Source organism: Falco naumanni, chromosome 10 (genome assembly GCF_017639655.2).
Source record: "Falco naumanni isolate bFalNau1 chromosome 10, bFalNau1.pat, whole genome shotgun sequence".
Classification (NCBI taxonomy): domain Eukaryota; kingdom Metazoa; phylum Chordata; class Aves; order Falconiformes; family Falconidae; genus Falco; species Falco naumanni.
The window spans coordinates 2,662,876-2,682,986 of NC_054063.1; the positions used below are offsets into that span (position 1 = coordinate 2,662,876).

Sequence of the window (20,111 nt, forward strand, 5' to 3'; positions counted from 1 at the left end):
GCTGTTCTATTTTTTTTTTAGAAGAGAAACTACTCTCCCACATCTTCACCAAACACTCCTTCCTCAGCATACCTTGCGTGCCAGCTTGATGAGGAACCACAGGCTTCAGTGTATCTGGCTCTTCAAAAGCGTATTTTGTAGGTGCGGTGCCAATGTGCAGCGACGCAGCCAGCATACCGACCTCACAGCATTGGCCGTCCCGAGCCTCTTGCTGAGCATCTCGAAGCCGCTAGATTCCTATCAATACAAAGGCTGCTACTAGAAGAACTGATCAGGAACATTATGCCAGGATAATTTTACTAAAAAGATCTTTCTAGAAACCAGTCCACTCCAAAAAAGAAACAGCTCTCCCCCACTATCCCCACCACCAGCCAAAAGAAGCAGCTTTCCATCTGCTTGCTTGGAAGGCTCACTTTTTGCCTGCAAGGAACCTTCCTGTCAAAACTAGCAAGCAGGTTGATTCCCTCCCCCATATACTTTCACTTCTTTTTTTTAATCCATATTTGGGGTGAACACTTCCTCCAAGCACATTATACCTTTTTTTTTTTTTTTTTTTTTTCTCTTTTAAAATCAGGAAGGTATGTCTGACTTTAATACATCTCTAATTATGTTCCATGGCTAGCTGAAGTAAAGCTAAAATTATACCTTTCATGACTACAGGGAACCAACTTTTCTGCCTGTGTGGGTGGATATGAAGGTTTGTGTCTTCCTGGTGCCATTGACTTAGGATTTCTAAAGGAAGTCTGTGAAGGAAAGTCTTCTCTTATCATTTGGCATTTCTGACTTGCTAATCTGATTTCAAAGAAAAATTGTTTCTAGGAGTTCCTGGTTCAGATCCTCTTCTTTGCTAAAGTTGATGTCAAAGCACGTGCAACAGTAACTGGATGAGCAAGTCAAGCTTGCTGAGTTCAGAGCCAGATATGCTAGCAATTTACTGATTTAGCAGCTCTCAGATGCCACTTACCAACCAAAGGAACAGCAACCCATTCAAAGTTACTGAGTCAGACAATTTGACTTCTTCCTGTAACTGTGCCAAAAACCAAGCCTGGGTGATGTTCCAACTCACAAATCTCTGAGTCAATGATTATACTTACCTGATGCCCCTGCCTAGATGAATTGATTTTAAAAAAAACAGCCTGTATTTTCTGTCTTCCAATCCCCTTCCACTTTACTTCCCATTGCTACTTACATGGCTTTATCACCCACACTGCGCTTCTTGCAGCATAGTCTGACCAGGCCAGATGGTGAAAGAGGAATGCAACTCAGGCTACTTTTTGAGTGCCCATTCAGCCTCTTCCTGGTAGCAAGGAGGGAGTATCAGCAATAATAGCCTCAACTCAGACACATCAGGAAATAATACCTGCCTGGGGAATTTGTGTGAGGGGGGACAAGCTACATGGTGCTCTTTACAGGATCTAATGGTATAGTTAGAGAGAGTGATGAGCTCTTCACTGTTTGGACAGAAGTTAACATTTTCTAGATGTTTTCCTTGTGCCCCAAATCAAGCTTCCAGTTTAGTTTTTAAAAGTCTGTATTCCTGATACATATAAATACATATAAAATGTATTACAGGAAACAGACATCTGTGGTCACAAGAAGAAGATAAAAGTTTTTGTAAGTTTTCTTTTTTTTTTTAAACCAGTTATATAAAATCACCTCCCTAAAGGATTGACTTGTTCAAGAGAGAGAGGCCTTGGCAAAGCCAATAATAGGACATTTACTTATTCTTACTTACTCCAAAGTAGCAAAGGTTTCACCTTCGTGATGCCTTTAGGGACTTTAACCAAGCAGTTGTTAAGAACGTTTCCATCGATACCCTTGGGCATGGCCGCCAACAGAAAGTCCCCATCACTCAGGGTTAATAGGATGGTGGAAATCTTTTGGGAGACTGCAGGATTCAATTCTGCGTGGTTGGTGTCAGCAGTCAGAGCCCATGAGGTCACTCAGTCAACTTGTCTGCGCCCATGGCCAGTGGCAAACCATATTCCTTTATGGTAACACCTACTATACTCCAGTTCCCTGAAAAAAAAAAAAAAAAAAAAAAAAAAAAACAAACCAAAAAAAAACACCCAAACCTGGTGTTCCCAGAGGTGAGTCTCTTGCATCCTGTTGGCATTGTCCACATTCACAGTTGTTCCTATCTGGCTCCGTTCCCTCAAAGAGATGAGGAGCAGCTGTGCAGGAAGTAAGTGATGCCCACACCACCTAATGCTTCCTCCTGTACACACAAAGGGTGAGCTGCACAGCCTGGTTAAAGGCATGCACAGTAGTGCTGGACTCAATTCTCTCATGTGCTTGACCTCATAACACCAGATGAGGGCTGTCACAAGTGGTGGGCAGGCTGGAGGTGTCCCATAGCTGGGATCTGACCTCCACAGCTCCCAGTGTTGCAGAAGCTTGTGAATGACAACCCAACATACCCATCTTTGAAGCAGCAGTCCTATGGGAGATGGGGGTGGCGGGTGGAAGAGGCTGCTCTTCCTGTCTGAAAGCAGAGTTAGTTCCTGTTTTCTATCAAAAAAAAATCAGTTAATTTAATTCCATTATAAAAAGGTTTTAAGCCCTTTTCCACCAATTATTCTAAAATTAATGCTATGTGGGGCTGTTTCTTTATTGATTTTTCCATTTGCCACTTATCAGAACTTTCAAAAGGAAAATGAAACTCCTGTGCCAACACTGAGTAGAAAAGTAACAGGATATAACCCCAAAAGTCAAAGAGAAAATAAATGGATTTCTATCTTCTTACTATTATCTTTGTCCTAAGAGAAGGGCTTGGAGATGTGGAAAGGAAGAGAAAGAAGTCAAAGGAGGAAACAAAAGTCTAATCATTTGACACATTCAAAAGAATATTTTCTAAGTATGCTTGAAGGAATGAAAGTACATTGGACTTCAGTGTAAAATGATCTCAGATGTCTGATTTTTGATAGGCTTGTATGTTCATCTGTGTGTGTGTGCATGTTTAAAACTGTAGAGATCAATATACAAAAAAGTAAAGTATTTGGCTTTAGAAAAACAAAAGTTAGTATGAGATGCCAAGTTTTATCTGTTTGATTATTACAGAGGAGAGTGAAATACATTTGCAGACATAAACACTATACTGTGCCTTCACAGATAAAGACATCATCCAAACAATCTCCGACTGCCAAGGCTGGTTTCCTCTGGAGCAGGCTGGCCACATCCGTGTTGGGAAGCTATTGACGTGGATTTCCTCTGGGCACTTATGTGGGGCTTCTGTGGCACTAAAACATGATTATTCTCTGTTTGATTTGGGCCTTTTTCAGTCTAAAGTGCACAAATCAGTGAGAGGGAAGAGAGGTGTCTTAAAGCTCTATGCCAAACATTTGAGTTGCAATCCCTGGACTAGGACAGTTGATGATTGAAGTTGGATAATGCTAGAGGACCATGTAGGTCAGAAGGAGCTGGTCCTAACATGGGCTTCTCCATTCTGCCATGAGAAGGAAGTTCCCAAATGGAGGTATCCCCCAAATCCAGGTTTGACCCTGGGTGGAGTTAACCTGTTTCTGAAACAGCCTGGGAGTAAGCTGGCATACATGCAACGTGCGTGAGCAATTGAAACCAGGACTCAGGAATGAGTGTGAGTGTGCAGAAACTCAGATTTCTTGTAAGGAGGAACAACTGTCTGACTTTTCAGATTCGTGGCACCAGGGATGTGGAATAATTAGACGCCAATATGTATTTTCAACATCATAGTTTTTTCTGTTCTGCATTGAATTTTTTGGCAGACTGCCCACCTGGCAACTTTTGTTGGCCTGCAGAGCCCTATTAGTTTTTAGGCTGAACTGTAATTAAGGGCTTTTCAAAACCATGGGTGGATTTCATCCAGCTGACAAACACACTGAACCATTAAACATGGTCTTGTTTATTGCAGTACCTCTCTGCCTGGAAATTCCCATTTCTTTTTGGTCAAAGTATGAGCAAATATTTTAAGAAATATGAAAATGAAATCCTATAGAGTCTTATAAAACCTTGTTAGTCTGAATGGCTGTCAGTAAAGAAACATATGTTGCTTTATTCAAAAAAGGTTGGGTAGTTTTCATTGTAAAGTGCATGACCCTTTAGACCACGGAAGCGGGATTTAATTGCCTGAATATAGGGGCAATGAAATAGCCTTTAAATGGCCCAGGATACCCGAGAGGCATGAACAGGGTATTTGTGCCCTTCTACCTCTGCAGTCACTGGCAATGTCAGATACTTGCAAAGGGCACCATGTGCCTGTGTTTGTGTAGCTGTATCCCACCTCTTCCACTGCTAGATGAGAATAGCAGGATGCTAAGTTTGATTCTATGAATTTTCCCTTGCAGGAGCTTGATTCCTTTTGATTGACTTAGAGGGAATGTGGTCTTTCACCTCGGGTGTCTGAGTTGCAACCCTGAAGTTGAGTTTTGTGACTCTTCACTGCTGCTGCAGAGTTGGCCAGTTAGAAGAAGGCAGCAGACTGAGAACCTCGTGATGGCTACTGCTGTGCAACTGAGCCAGCCACCCATTGCCGCAGCCTTCAGCAGCAGCTCGCTTTGCCCCATTAATAGTGTGAGAAGAAGCCAAGCCTGCGGAACGACGAGGTGAGAGAGATTGAATGGGTGGTTTGCTCTTGTCTTATCTTGGTATTGCTTGTATTTATTGTCACTGCAAGGGTTATGACGCAGGCTGTGTGACTTCCAGGCAGGCAACAAGCTCAAAATCTGCCTGAAGTTCTCCAAACACACACCAGTTGCTTCCCTGCTGGCATAAAGATAGTCACAAAAATCTGTGGGTTGAGTACCTCTCTCAGTGTAATCTTCTGCATGCAGCTTGAGCACTAAAAAGCTGAGCTGCATTCACCTCCTTGGAAACATGGAAATTATGTCATTCTATGTGACTATGTAAGGAGCCGCCTTTCTGGAAGGCTGTTAGCAACGTTGGGGTTTGATGCCAGTCATCCTAATAGGAAGCCACTGAACTACAGCACAGGTTGAACTGTACCAATGGAGCTAAGGCTTGGAGTTGCCTCAGTGTGGGTAGGAATAAGACTTTACGTTTCAGTACTAATTCTCTAAGCCATTCAGTACTTGTACTTCATTATCAGGATAAACCTTTGTAACCTAGGATCATCCAGTTCTCATTTGGACAATATACTCTTTTTTTTTAATCATTGCCATTATTTTTTTTAATAGATATTATTTATTATATACACCAACTAAGTGAACTAATCTTTAGAATTTACTACTACACTGGTCTTTAGTATGACACAGTTACTCAGTGGTACAAAGAACCCCTGTGCATATGTATATGTCATGAAACAGGGAACTGATTTCCAGTTTTGCTGGAGTGCCTTTGTAAGGACAGTGGAGCTTTCAAATCTAAGGAGCAACATTCAATGTAAACTTTTGGCTTCTTAGCTGAATGATCTCACACACAGTCTTTTAATCAATACCATCCACATGGACTTAAGCAGTGTTCTACTACCTGATCTGTTGAGGGCAGTATGCCCAGAACGGGTCTAAAGGCAATAAGGTGACAGCTGGGATTTGTTTCTGTCTGGCAGGTAGAAATTTGTTCAGTATAACCTTAAGCTGTTTGAAGTCAGTGGCAGGGAGAAGCTCTTTGCTCAGGGTTTTTGGTTCTCCTGAGACCATTCAGATTCTCTGATAATAGAATTACAGATCAGAGGCACCTATGCTAACTGTGAATGCTTCCTTTGCAGCATGTTAGCATGTGGGATGGTCTTCTGCAGTTTTTCATTGTACCTGAAGAAGGTCATGTTGTAGTGTACACTGGGAAGGTTTTTTTCTTGCAAGTTTGTAATGAACATAATTGGTTTAATCTTTAAGACTTAGTGATTTCTTTGTCAATTGATACCTTCTGTTCTGGTCATTCCTGTTGCATTGCTGCTTGGAAGTAAATCCCTACTGCTGTTGCTCCTTTTTAACAGAACAAAGTTATTTATTCATTGGACATACTGTTTAACACCATTTCTGGCATAAAGCAAAACAGTACACTTGACATGGCTGACCAGACTATTGCATTGAGTAACTAAGTGGGAAGGAATGTGGGAGAAGTCTGAGTCCCCATGTGCCACGTAAACCAGCCCCGATGGTGTTTGTAAGGAGCCAGTGAAGCTGAGGCGCTGTGCACGCAATGTTCTAGGGACGCTGTGCAATGAAACCCAGCACACTGCAGCAAGCTGGGCACTTCTGCCTTGTATGTGCTTGTCAGGTTGAAATTCAGTCCTGAAAGATGGGTGTCTAACTACCGCCACTGATGAAGTAGACACCAATAAGTTGACCCTGATGATCCTTGTGAGTCCCTTCTAACTTCAGATAGTCTATGATAAGAAAAAAAAAAAACTTTTTGCATTTTATATTTGCATATTTCTGTGTTTAAAGCATTATTAAGGGCTTGAAAGTACTTCTAATATGTACACAAGATGTTTTAATCAAAGATTTTTGGTTTGGTTTAAAAAATAATTTCAGGAAGAAAATTATTTGCATGCTGATCTTGTGATTGGCTCTTGTAACAGTGCATTTTTTTTTTCTAACTTAAAGCATCAGGTGCTAGATGATGGTACTAGTGTGGAAGGTTTTTTTATGAGTGGGCTTAGCTAGGTTTCTCCTAAGTATAGCTGAGTGCCTTGATTTTGTTTATAGACTCATTCTCTCTTAATTTATAGACACATACACACAAGAAAAAGCAAGCTAAAAAATGGTTTTCATGCAGGACTACAATGCCAAAGATTTAGATACCTAAGAGTTGTAGAAAATCAAAGCCAAAGTCTTGCCAAAACTCATACCAGAATTCAGGTATGAAACCAGGAATTGTCACAGCCAGATTGCCAAGTCCAGAGCTGACTGGCAGCCACTCTGAAGATAAATTTTAGTAGAGCAGTGAAATACTTCATTCTTGATGTTCATTTTTCTTTACCTAATACAAGTGAGTTTGTTGCGAGTTTAACTACACAAACTCAGTGTTCAGAGAACACATTCAGCTTAGCTAAATAAAAACCTCAGCTATGTGGCAACTGAAGACCAGTGAAACTACAGTTGTTTATGAGAAATTAGGCACTGGGTTCAAAATGTCACACAGCATCACCAAGGCAAGAATATAAAATCGTGATTAGCAGAGTTACTCTGAACAGTAGGCGCAGCGAGGTTGAACTAGCTTTTCCTGAAGGTCAAAGAGGACCACAACACTCACCAGTTGCCTTTAAGCAAACAGCATCTACAATTCCTACAATATCTTTAGCCTCTATAATGTATACTGTTGCCTTTGTGTTGGATATCCTATTGACTCTGTGTGACTCACATTTTATGACATCACCAATGAGATAACACCCTCATTTGATAAAAGGCCATATCAATTAAGAAAAGTTCTGATGTCTGATAACCTGATTAAGAGCTGAGTACTCAGGGTGGTGGTGTGAGACCTTTCATTTCTAATCACTCCTGCCTTCTTGTTGAGCAGCTTTATGGAATTATCCAGCCTTTGGCAAACTTTTGTATGATGCTTATTGCATCTAAAGATAAATTATTCTTTATTTGTTCAATTTGCTGCAAGGTGGGGCCCATCTGCTTGTAGCAATCACTTTTCTAAAGACTTGGTAGCAGAAGGTTCATTTTCCATTTCAGTGTCCTTCAGACCTTTGCATTTTTGTCATCTTTAGAAGTCAAAAAAGGGAAAGTAAAAAAAAAAAAAAAAAAAAAAAACAAAACCAAAAAACTAATGCAGAAACTTGAGTTTTAAAGATCTTGGATGTACATGGTAGTTTATAAGGTCTCTGACCAGACATGTCAGCAATTTATAAAAAAATTGAGAAAAATTCCCAAATCCAGAACTGGAAGCAAGGTTTTCCGTGCTGAAATAATCCAGTAACTGTAGATAATAAAAAATATTCATTATTCCCACAACGTGGCCAAACCCTTCCTTCTGTGAAACTGTTGTCACGCATCACTATCACAAAGGAATGGAAAATTTGATACGTAGTGTGAGGCATAGCAGGCTTACACTCCCTTTTCCAAGGGTTGAAATGTCTGTGGGGAAAGTGCCATGTAGTTTACTTCACCATTTGGTTCTCCTTCTGTTACTCCCCTTGGGACATCTAATCTTAGGATCAGTGAACTTCTATTAACATGGTCCTTAACAAAGCCTCTGTGTAGGAAGGAGATGTGTCCTTATTTTCTGTTTCAGTTTAAACAAGAAAAGCTTCTGACAGCACTGATGTGGGTGGCAGTGAGGTGTTGCTCCTTGGTAACCAGCAGTGTCTTGTCATGGCAGCTCCAGGCGGTTCTGGAACCATTTGTGCAGCGCTGGAGCTCGGGGTAAGCCTGCCTCCACCCTGCTCAGCAACACACAGGCAAACCAGAAAGCACTGTGCTACTTTTGTTTTGTTTTGTTTTAAGATTCAAGCCCATCTGTTTAAAACCTTCCTGTTTCTGAGCTGGGTTTTGCTGTTAGGATGCCAACAGTTTTGCTTCATGAGCTGAAGCACAGTTCAGAGAGTGTTTCCTCTGCTAGCAACCTTTCACAACTATTTTAGAAGCTGCTAAAAAGCATCCCCTCTCTTAGGCAAAGTTTGTTAGATAAAAATTCAATCCTTCCCAGGACCTTCCTGTTTCAAGTTCGGTGTTCGTTCTTAGGTTAAGTATGGATTAGGTCACGTCCTCGACCTAAAGCAGAGCCACCTTTTGTACCTCTGGTCCCTTTTGTATTTTCAGGTCTCCTGAACCATGTATATTCACTGAAATATCACACTGCCCGAGCAGTGCTCAGGTGGAATAGGTATCCGCAGACGTCTGACACAAGAATTGTCTCGCACAAAACCTCCCTTACCTGACTCAGCTGATCAGAAAAGTTGTTGTTAACAGACAAGTAACAGTTATAACAATATATAAACAATATATACAATAATACATACAACTGTACAATGATCTTTAAACATTCTGTATTGATACATCAATCATGCCTCAGTAAAATGTTTGAACAGTAGGTAATTTTACAGCAGTCTTCAGAATAATTTATGTGAGAGCCTGAAGGCAGAAAAGCTGATAGTGCCAGCAGCCCTTGAAGGGAGAGTGCCTAGAGCAGCGCTTGCGGTGTGGGGAGAGCACTGTGTCAGGTACAAACTGCAGTCTGGGTAGGTCAGGCAAGGGTGGGACCAGGGCAGCCACTTGCCATTGCTGGCACAAGTGCAAACCAAGGGAACTTCTGTGGGATCTCCAGAGGTGGAACAGACACCTACACCAAGAATGTGAACGTTATGGTCCAACAAATATTCTACTGAAAAAATAAGAACCTAAAAAGTGTGAACAACTGGGTGAATAGCAGAAGATGTTTACAGAAAATTCTGAGAACAGGGCATGTGTAAGATGCATTATTCCTTTGGGATGTCTCAGCTATACCTTACAATAAGCAGTTAAAAAATTCCTGGACATGAGAAAAAAGCAAGAAAATAAACATCAGATATTTTATACGCAAGGCCAAGGCACCTCATGAGCCTTCTCCAGGCTAACCAGTCCCAGCCCTCAGCCTCTCCTCACATGACAGATGCTTCTGTCCCTTAATCATCTCTATGGCTGTTTGCTAGACTTGCTCCAATAGCTCCATTATCTCGCTGATACCATATAAGCATAAGCATTCTGGATGTGCCTCACCAGTCCTGAGTAGTGGGTAATGATCCCTCCTTCTCCCAGCCAGCTGGCAACACTCTGCCCAATGCAGCCCAGGAGGCTGATAAGACATAAACCGCACTGGCGCTACATGGCTAGGTGGGGCAACGTACAATAAAAGCATTCTGAGACAGTGGGAAAATGCAGTTGAAAGCTCCTGAGATAGCTCATATTGCCCCTTCCGGGTGAGAGTGCCACCCACTACTGGGCAGCAGCACAACAGAAACTGAATTCAAACTCAGGACATCAACACAAGCCCTGAGGCACGGGTACAGTAATGATGGGCCTTGCCCAGAATTGTACCAGGATGCCAGGACATATGGCAAGGAGACAGTCCGATGAAGTTAGGACCAGGTACCTTTGAGATTATACTAATTGTATCATGTCATGCCTTATCATATCGAGTAGATACATGTAAATATATACACATATATGCACAAGCAAAGACATGGGGGAATGTACTGGCAAATCTGTAAAGAGGAAGACTTCCCCAATTAGCATGGTCACACTGGTAACTTTATAGTCTGGTAGTGGTGAGAAATCTTTCAAGTATAAGTGGGTCTGCATGGGTCCCCAGCTGTGCAGTGAAATGGTGCAAATAGTCCCAAATAGTGTGTTGAAAAGCAGTCGTTAGCTGTTACTGGTAGATGTGCTATCTGATTTATCCTGGGCGAAATGGCCAGCATGGGCTGTGGCACAGTAAGTCCGAGGAGCCACCTGTGGCGTACCTTTCCTTGTTACCGGCTGTGGGTGATAAAAAATGGGTCCCAGACGTGTTCCAGTGTAAACTGAACTAGGAATATTGCAAACATAAAGAGCTTCGATTTTGCAAGAAGTAAATACCAGGGAAGAGTCAGGATAGGACCTTGTTATCAAATAAATGAGGGCCAATGTACACTGACAGAGAAAGCAGCACGTGGAAATCATAGAGTGGAACCTGAATTTATTGTCTCTGGAACTAAGCAGTAAGGAAATGCTTAATCAAAACTAGAGGGTGGGAGTCCAGAAGCTGTGGAGATCTTTACAAATCCTACACACCCCATTCTTGTCCTGCAGTTTTGTTTCTCCTGCAAATGCTTTCGCTCCCCCCACCCCCTAACCCCCTGAAGTAATATGCTAGCTATGCAAATGTTTCACCTTGCAAACATTCAAAAATTGGTTGAGTTTTCTGGCCTTGCAGAACAAAAGCCAACCTGTGACTGCAGCAACCAAATTTTCCAGAAGCAGCAGTGAGCACGCACAGACATGTGCTCTGCTTTACTAAGAGCACTTGGCAAAGACTTGTGAATGTGTCCAGAAAAGAGAAATATTCCTGGTCAGAAAAGTCACTCCAAACTCCAAACAAGAGTTAGTAGGAAAGATCCTTTCTGAAATAATGACCTCTTACTTATGCAGTATGTGCAATACAATAATAATGTGTTGCCTGGTATAAACATCTGTCTGTCTCCCAGAACATTTTCTGGACCTTTGGCCAATTTCAATCACATTTAGCAGATGGCTAGATGTCTCAAGTTTCCATAAGGCTAGAGTACTTAGCCAAGTAAAAGAAACATTATTAAGTTAAGTCTGTTAAATACCTTCCACTGCAGGAGAAGCTTCAGTATTAATTTACCCCTTATTGCACAGGGGTAAAAGGGATCAACATGAGAGCTTAACATCAAAATGCTTGTATGTTGGAAACATGCTTCTTTGCCCCACACCTTAAACACCCTCTCACCTGGCAGGTAGGTTTTGTGATGTCTACTAAGGTGTATATACTGACTGAAAGCTGGTGCATCCGTAACGTTCTTAGCTTGGATGAATAATGTTAGTGTAGTTCAATTAAGATTCCATTTATTGTAACTCGGTTCAAGTTTCAGTGGACCAAGAAGACAGAACCTCTAGGAAACCAGGCTTTATTAGGTCCAATGCTTGTGGAACTACCATTCAGGAGACTTTTTGTCCTGGAATTGAATGAATCCACTGTGGTCATCCCTCGTCAGGTACTACTGTTCTGAGGAAGGAGTGAGCTCCCCTTAGATGTACTTTTTTATGCGATCACATACTTTCTGGTTCTTGTGAGTCACGGAGGCAGTTTCAGCTATTCTGCCCTTTCTTCCCCATTCTTCCTTCTCCCCAGGACTGAGAACATCCTGGTTGTCTGAACTAGCTCTTGTGCTCTGTTCTGCCACCTGTGCACACCAGGATAATGTTCTTCCTTGTCTGTGACTTTGAGAGCTTCGTTCATCTTCCTCCTTTCAGGTCTTTGTTCCTGGTACATTTATTGGATTGCTATTCCCCCTATATAAATTCAGACTGATCTTCAATTTTTTTCTCTCTTGTTTGGCAAACTCTTTGTTAATTCTTAACTCTAAATTTCAAAATTGTTCCTTTAGTATTCAGTTGGTTTTTCTGCAGCTTTCTCTTTGGATTACAAAGTTAAAAAGCCAGTGTGTTTAGGAGGTAATTTTGAGAGATATGAAACTTGAGGAATCCCACCAAAAAAAGAAATAGAGTAGAGTTTCAGAGCAGATTCCTCCACCTGTGTGCACGAATAGCATTAAACCCACACAGTGCATCAGAACTTGCCAATATAAAAAATAAGCTACTTTCTCATTGTCTTGCTTTCCACTGTCACTCATCAGTTGTAGCTATGGAGAGAAATGCTCCTGAAATCTCTTATTTTATCTTTATAGAGTCTTACCACTCCATTTCCCCAATAGTTTCTATTCATTTTTCACTATGCATCTTATTCAAGAAAGAGTTCAGACCCAAATACAGTCAAATTCAGAGCAACTCCTGACAGCTGAATAGAGGCATCTGCCATGTCTATTTGCAGCTTTTTTGTTTCTTAAGCTATTTGTTGAAAGGTGCATTTCTCAGAACTACACTAGCAGATTCTCTGCACAGCAAGTAAGCAATAGTTTGCCCAGAATCACAAGGATGGGCTTCAAAATGAAGTACTGAGGAGCAAAATCCAGTGCATTACCATGAGGGTGCAAACCATAATAAGAAGAATAGTGATGGACCTAATTCAGACACGAGGATGCTCCCTCAGGCCTGTCTATGGGAAAAAGCAAGCACCACTTCCTCTTGCAGATGTGTGTTTACACAGGATGCTCTTGGCAGCTGCTCTGCCTCCCAAGGTAAGTGCATTGCAAACCTGGTCCAAATTTTCTTCTCATGGACTTGGAACCTTTAGAGATAAGCTTGGTCTTTATTTGGGCAATTTTTGACACTTCTGGTTGAGTGAGAACTGTGAGAACAGCATACAGGTTCTGCAGCCTCTGCTGATCTCCCAGGCAGCTTTTCCATGGGAAATCTCTGAACATATCTACCGTGACATTCATCCAAACAAAAACCTGCACAACATAGTCCTCTAGACAAGGGTTCCTTGTCGTCTGCAGACTGGGATCTCCCTTCCTCCCTGCAGTTAGCCACAGCCATCTTCTGGACAGCGTTTTGTCTTTGTCACATGCTCAAAGCCCAATCCCTGCCAGTCTTTAGCCTTGTGCAAGAAATATCCACCTTTAATGTGCTGCTACCAGAAAGTTAAGTCATTTCAGGAAACAGGGACTACTCTGTTGTCCCTGTAGTGCACAGAAAATGACTTCACACTGTTTGGAACTTCGGGTTGAAGACCTGTAGGTGAAGAGGTACCATTTCCTCAGCCAAATGCTTGATGGAGAGTGGGCAAGCTGCAGGCATTTCTGTTGTCATATCAGGCAGGAAAGGCAGCAAACAGACACACCTTCTCAAATGCACGAATGCTGGAGACATTGGGAAAGCAGGCTGGGGAATTTTAGCTCTCCATCCAAGAGTATTTTCATTTATGTTGTTCCTGGTAGGAGATGCACGTTTCACCCTTTCCTCCTCTCTCCTTAATCCACAAACAAAGATGAAAGTAAATCTGTTCATGAAAGATTTATCAAGGTGCTACATGAGGGTCCTCCTGGTGGCTTTGTCAAGTAATGTGACATATTGTGTTATACCACATGAGTTGTTGGTTGTTGTCATGCTGCTGAGCGGGTGAGGAGAGGATGTTGGGTTGTGTTACCAGCAGTGTAAATCTCGCTGTAGAATGTGTATGATGTGTTACGCATTTGTAAGGACCACTTCAGTAAGTCCTTCAGCAGCTGAGAAGGAAAACTCTAGTTGTGTTTCAGTAGCAATGAAAAGGTTTTATGAAAAATACAATACAGGAATTAATACAGTTTGTTTTCATTTGCCTGCAGGGCTATTTTAACTCGGGAAATTCAGTATGGGTAATGTTCAGCTCAGGCTTCCTTCACTTCACTTCTCAGTCTCCAGTTAAACTTATTGAAGATGTGTTCTAGGAGACATTTCCACATCTGGTGTCCTGATTTTCTTTTTAAAAGCAGAGCTCCCTTGGCGTTAGCACAGCAGCAGAGTCTGACAGCCTGTGGCATGAGAAGGTGGGAAGGGGCAAAGAGGGAAATGAGCAAGGGTTGTTGGTCTTCCTGCTTTAGGAGAATACGGGCAAGGAGCAAGCGTGTTGGGGACCACATAACTGAGGGCAGATGGGAGAAATTCAGAGGGAGCTTAAAAAATTAAGAAAGCTATTTCAATGCTGATTTGAATTGAAAGAAGGGAAGAAAAAATGTAGTAAATGGATTGTGGGTTTTGCTTCCCAGAGCAGCTTTAAAATTCTGAAATCTGCAGTTTCTTAGAGCGAGGCATGGGTCCCTCTGCACACTTGGCTTGGATAAATCTTCTGGGTCGTGCATATGTAAAGAAAACAGTAAGATGGTTTAAAAAAAAAAAAAAAAAAAAAAAAAAAGGTGGCCATGGCTTTGGGAGGAAGAGCAGCCTGCAAGAGCTGGACTTCAAATCAATCATCTTTCCTTCCATCTTCCCTATTTGCGATTTTTTGTAAGCTATGGCCTTTGTGAGGAAGACTTTTTTCCAAAAATGGGACAGAGAAAGGTAAGCAAAAGAGTTAGAAGTCTGGTTTTCCAAAGAAGGACCTTGTGCTTATCAAAACATTACGAAATGTAATAGTGAAATGAGTTTCATTGTGGTATGAAATAATGTCTTTCTGTTTCTGGTAGGAGGGAGGTGGCTAATGCTAATTTTCTACCTAGTGTAATGACGTCCAAGATTGTATTGGCCTTACTGACTTCTACATAGCGATGCCTCCATGTCCCTATATTTCCTGGAACTGTGACTCACTCATTAAATAATAATAACCTTATTTATAATATTCCTCTCAACTTTTTTCTATATGTTTAGCTAAGGAGGCAACACATCGTCCAAGTTACCAAACAGAAAACAAGTTCAACGGACAAAGATTTCAAAAATTACCAGAGAGGTAAACACAAGAAACATAAAGGTATGTAACACGGGAGTTAATCTCCAGCATACCTAGGTGGACACAACTCTTACTCAGTTTGCCTTTTGACCTTTTTCCTGCCACAGTGAAACAGAATTATTTGGTACATGGGAATCCTGGAGATCCTTCTTGGCTTACGTGGCCTCTACCACATTTCTGTCAAAAGACAAGACAAAATGGGCATGCCTTGAAGGAGGCACCTAACAGACTGTACCTGCAACTGCTGTCAGCAGCCCCTGCTCCTTTGGTTTCACTAGGCTTACCTGGAGTCTTAGCTAGTGGAGGATCTGGTCTATTAGTTCTCTAACTTTAAATGTTTCATGGAGATACAATCCATGTGAAAGTTTAACTCCGAGAGGTTTTGTGAGGGCTTACTGCTGATGGAGGAACTATATAACAGGGAAGTACAACTTCTTGCCTGGTTCTAGTTTTGCATTTGTGTGACGGTGATAAGTTCCAATCGTGACTGTGAGACAAAGATACACACAGTCTCTAATAAATATTATATGTGTCAGAAATTGTCCTAACTAAAAAGAAAGTCTGTAATGCTGAGATAGTAAGGTAGCAACTCTGCCATCTACCTCTGCGATCGAATGCGCTCGCAAGGCAATGCTCACAGGCTGAGGAGCATGTTAAAATCCTACTGAACTACATCTAGATGGGCAGAAAAATACCAGTTATTTATGTTGGAATTTGGCAACATAACCATCCCTCAAGAAACAGTAGGGAGGTGGGTTTTCAGGTAAATATAGGGATGAAGGAGAAATAAGAATAAGCTCTTCTACTGAAAATCCAAAAAATGTGAAGATCTGAAGAGACTGGGATTTCTTGTTAGATTCATTTTTCAAGCTGGGTTTTAATTTTCTCATCAATATTTTTTTAAAGCTCAGTGTCTTGTTAGATCTAGCTCTGTGTTTGTAATAAACTGTATGCACAGGCAAAGTTTCTAAGGGACACCAGTTTGCATACTGCCTAAATTTCAGTCTATATGCCTTTGATCTGCAGATTTTTAAGGCAATAGGTTATGAAAGGGAATATTTTTAATCCTTTAGCTCCATAAATTAGACATTCTTCAGATTTAAAGAAAACTGCTAGTGTCTCAAGGAGAAAGGAACCCTAATCTGAATCCAAAGTCCTCTTCAGTGCTCACAGGGGTAGATGTCCTCCCTCACAGGGATTTGGTCTTCCATGGGCTGGAACCGCCTGCATCTGCTGCCCACACTCTGGCCTCCCAGGACCTTGTTCCTCTGCACAGTTCATCTCTCCAGGGTATAAAACAGCCCTTCCTCTTGGAATAAGAGGAATTGCTGCTGGCAGATCCCACATACAGTCTTCTCAAGTGCTAGCAGTCCAAGAAGCCCTTCTGTGCTTTCTTGGGAAGTGCTGCAAAGCAGCTATGGTAGGAAAACATGAAGAACACATCCACAGAGAGCTGCGTCAGGCTAATCCCAGCAGCCAAGCCTGCAAATCCTGCCAATTGCCTTTGGCAGCGACTGGCCAAGAAGCCAAGTGCAAGAAACCTCACTACAGAGAGCCAAAAGGAACAGCTCACCAATAAGAGGAGTTTACTCCCACCTCTCCTCAGGCAGTAGAGCCTAAAGGTTTGTGTAATGGTACCTTCAGTAGGTGTCTGCCGGCCAGAGACCTGGCCACGCTGGGCTTAGGGGCTGCGGCATGAACTAGCAGCTTTGTTTACTGTTGATGGGGATGTAGCTCCTGTGGAGCGGCTGGAAGACAAGGGACATATTACGAGCAATCCAGACCAAGTAACTTTGTTGTAGTAGCAGGCCGAGCAGGCCGAAGCTGTAACGAGCTGCAGGTGTTGTGAAGGACACACGCAAGGCCAAGGGAGACAAAGAAACTGGGTATTCGCAGAGAGATAAGAGAGTTGGACAGAAAGATGAGGACAAACAGGGTGCCTGCACAAGGGGCGAGCAGCGTGCGGGCACCACGCCGGGACCCGTCCTAGGGCAGGTGGAAGCGTGTGAACGAGTAGTTTTAACCGATCACCTTTTACACAACAAAGCCTGCGTAGCGTGTGCATTTTTAGCTGGGGGTATAAATTGCTGTGGGTCTGTTAATAGCACCGGTAGAGTATAAATTGCTGTGTATCCCTTAATAAAGTGGCACTAACTTGATCACGTTGGTTGTATAAGTTGTGTCCAAGCCTTCCACGTCGACAAGCTCCCACATAACTGACCTACGTAAAGGACCTGCCGTGATATTCCAAACAGAGGAAAATACACGGATTTGAAGGATATCCAAATGAGCAGTAGAGACACAGGCGGTGACAATCTTGTGGCAGGTGTTGGTAGTTCTGGTGAGGTCAGCGGGATGCGTGAGGAAGGACAGAGCTGCAGCATGCTCTGGGTGTGCCTCTAATGAACCAAGGGGATCCCTGGTGTTTTACCCGGGGGCTGAAGTGAGCTAGCATTGTCAGTCTCGGAAATAATTCTGCTACTGTAGTGTAACAAAACCTCTAGATTGAGACTAACTCTCCGGCTGTAGGTAAATACAGGGGTCAAAAGCATAGATGTGCTACTGTTCACGTAAATGGTGTTTTATCAGTTTGCTTAAGTGCTGACTCTTAGCTTATAAAACACTTGAATTTACCATATAATACAGTCAACCTCAAGAAACTGCTTGTAAATAAACATTTCTGATGAAGACTGATAAGTCACAGAGCCACAAAACCATTTTTGTTTGCCAGTAAGATTCAGTGGCCTGAAGAAATCTTAGATAAGGAAACAGATATTTGTCCTCTACAAATAGCTGCTTTTTGCTTTTGGCTGTTCACGCACATTCGAGATAAATTCCAGATAAGCGGGGATGGCTTCTGCGTCTTTCTAGATAGTGCTCAAGGAAGGGAAACAATGCCTTCAAGATTTTGTGCTGCCTTTTTACCATATCACTTACTTAAAAAAACCAGTCTGATGTGATCTTGAAGTTGTGCACGTACAAAATGAGAGGTGAAATTAGTAGCCTGTGTCAGGCTTTTTGATATATCAGTAATTGAATGTAGAAGGCAGTCAGCTGATCATATAGAGGTATTTATTCACTGCATTAAAGCTTCTAACTCTAATGGCCATAGAGCTGTGCAAACAGGAACCAGTAAGTGTTTGAGAGGCCTTGCTAAAAGCTGCATAATTGTTCGGACAGACAAAAGAAGGTATGAGCATTGAGTATGAGAATAAAATAAGTATATTATGGTTTACCTTCATATAAGAACAGTCACATGGCTGCCTTTCAAGGGATAATATGAGCAATTAATCTTGTAGTGCATTCATGTGGTAAGATTTAAATCTTTGTAAATTACACAGTAAAGGTATTCTGGCATCAAATAAACTTTTAAGTCCAGCAGTATTTTTCAAGATATTTACAAAGTTAATATTTGACCTTGTGTTCCTGATGATATTAATAACATAAAGGTGATGTACTTAGAATGTTAACCAATACATTGGGGGGTATAAAATACAGAACCAATGCAAGCCCCTTCAAAACATCTAATTCAATAACTCTTTCTTTCCAACGTCTGGTATTCTTGCTTCTCTTAAGCAAAAAGTTTCGTGAGTATGAGAAGAAAAATTGTTGTGATACGATACTATTACTAAAAGCTTCTAGAGTGTTATGCTTAAAATAATTCCTATCATACTGTAATAAATATTGTGATTGTATTGAAACATGATACTGATTTTTTTTAAAACAGCTTTTTAACTAACCTGTCATTATTTAACATTGTATGCATGTATTTCCATATCATTGACTTCAAACAGTTGGAAAAGTTTGAAAGCCTGATTTAAATGGGTAGCTTTTACTGCAGATTTTCCATGTTGGTAATATCTGATTTTTGTTAAAGTCAATTGTACCTGATATCCCCAAGATTCAATGTATATTCACTCTGTGACCTTTAATGTGCACTTTAACCGATGTTTTTGTGGGCTTCCATGACCACTGTTCACGTGTGTATGCAGGTAAAACATTTAACTCGGAAACTTTAACAAGTATCTCTTCAGTCAGTTTTTTAACAAGCTTATGTTCAAGAATTCCAATCCAAAACCAAACCTGGAACTATTTTGAAGCAAACAATTCCAATCCAAAACCAAACCTGGAACTATTTTGAAGCAAACAGCAGAGTATATTGTTTTCACGTAAACCTGAAACCCTTTGGGAAGACCTATCAGTGCCAGAGAACTGGCTGGGGGAGCCCTGCTTCTAGCAAAGCCCCAGGCTTAGAAGTCTAGAAGCCACTACATAAAAATGGCATGGGTTTATGTCATTTTATGCCACCTTTTTATGGCTATCATTTTTACTGAGTAACTGTGGCATCCTGGGAACAAGCTGCTATTTTTAAAACACCGTGTGCTAGCTTAGGAACTAAGCTTTTTTTTTTTTTAGCTTAGGAACTTTTCCATCTTTTTTTTTTTTCTTTTGCTCTGTTTAGTCAAAAACTTTCCCTTTGCTCTTTATCATCATTAAAAGTTACACTGCAGCCACCAGGCTGGTGCTGAATATTTTTTTTGCAGTATTTGGATGTATTAAGTCTGTAACCAGGTATATACAGTAGATACTGACTTGAAGTATTTGTGTTCTGGTGATAGCTGAAGGCAAATATTCATAGTTTAGTTATATTTGCTGAAAAGCAGAGACAGCAAAGTAGTAACGCTGGGAACGATATTAAAGTAAGCTGTTGTATGGTCTCTATTCTGAGCCCTTCCCTGCAGTCCTCCCTTTTTGATGCCATTTGTAGACTTGGCTTGTTCAAGAAACAGAGCCATGCTGCCTGTGTGGTCATTTCCTCTGTTTTATTTATTGCTAGATGGGAGTCCGAGCAAAACTTTGCCGTTTCAGCAGCTGCCACCAGTTTTCAGTGACATGCATTCTTAATGTCAGCAAAGTAGCCACTTGTAATGTTCAAAATGCTTTCACAGACACAGGGGAAAAAATCCTTGGCAACTGCACAAGGATTTGCTTATGATTTGCTTATGTCTTAGTAGAAAGGTTGTTATGTATTGACCAGAAAAACTCATTCCTTCCTCAGATTGCCTTTAATCTAACACCCTAGCAATAAATATGTCCTTATGTTCAGCACCTCTGCAGACCTTCCTCCTTGAAACCTGCTG

At 41.5% G+C, this 20,111-nt stretch overlaps 1 protein-coding gene across 1 annotated transcript in view; it reads right to left on the reverse strand.

The window, feature by feature from the left end:
- The window catches only part of LOC121094779 (mucin-5AC-like), a 72,135-nt gene extending 71,960 nt beyond the window's left edge, over positions 1–175 (reverse strand). Inside the window, exon 1 of the mRNA XM_040608847.1 lies at positions 73–175. Coding sequence (XP_040464781.1) covers positions 73–175 — 103 coding nt within the window. The remainder of the gene's footprint in view (positions 1–72) is intronic.
- Between the last annotated feature and the right edge of the window lie 19,936 nt (positions 176–20,111).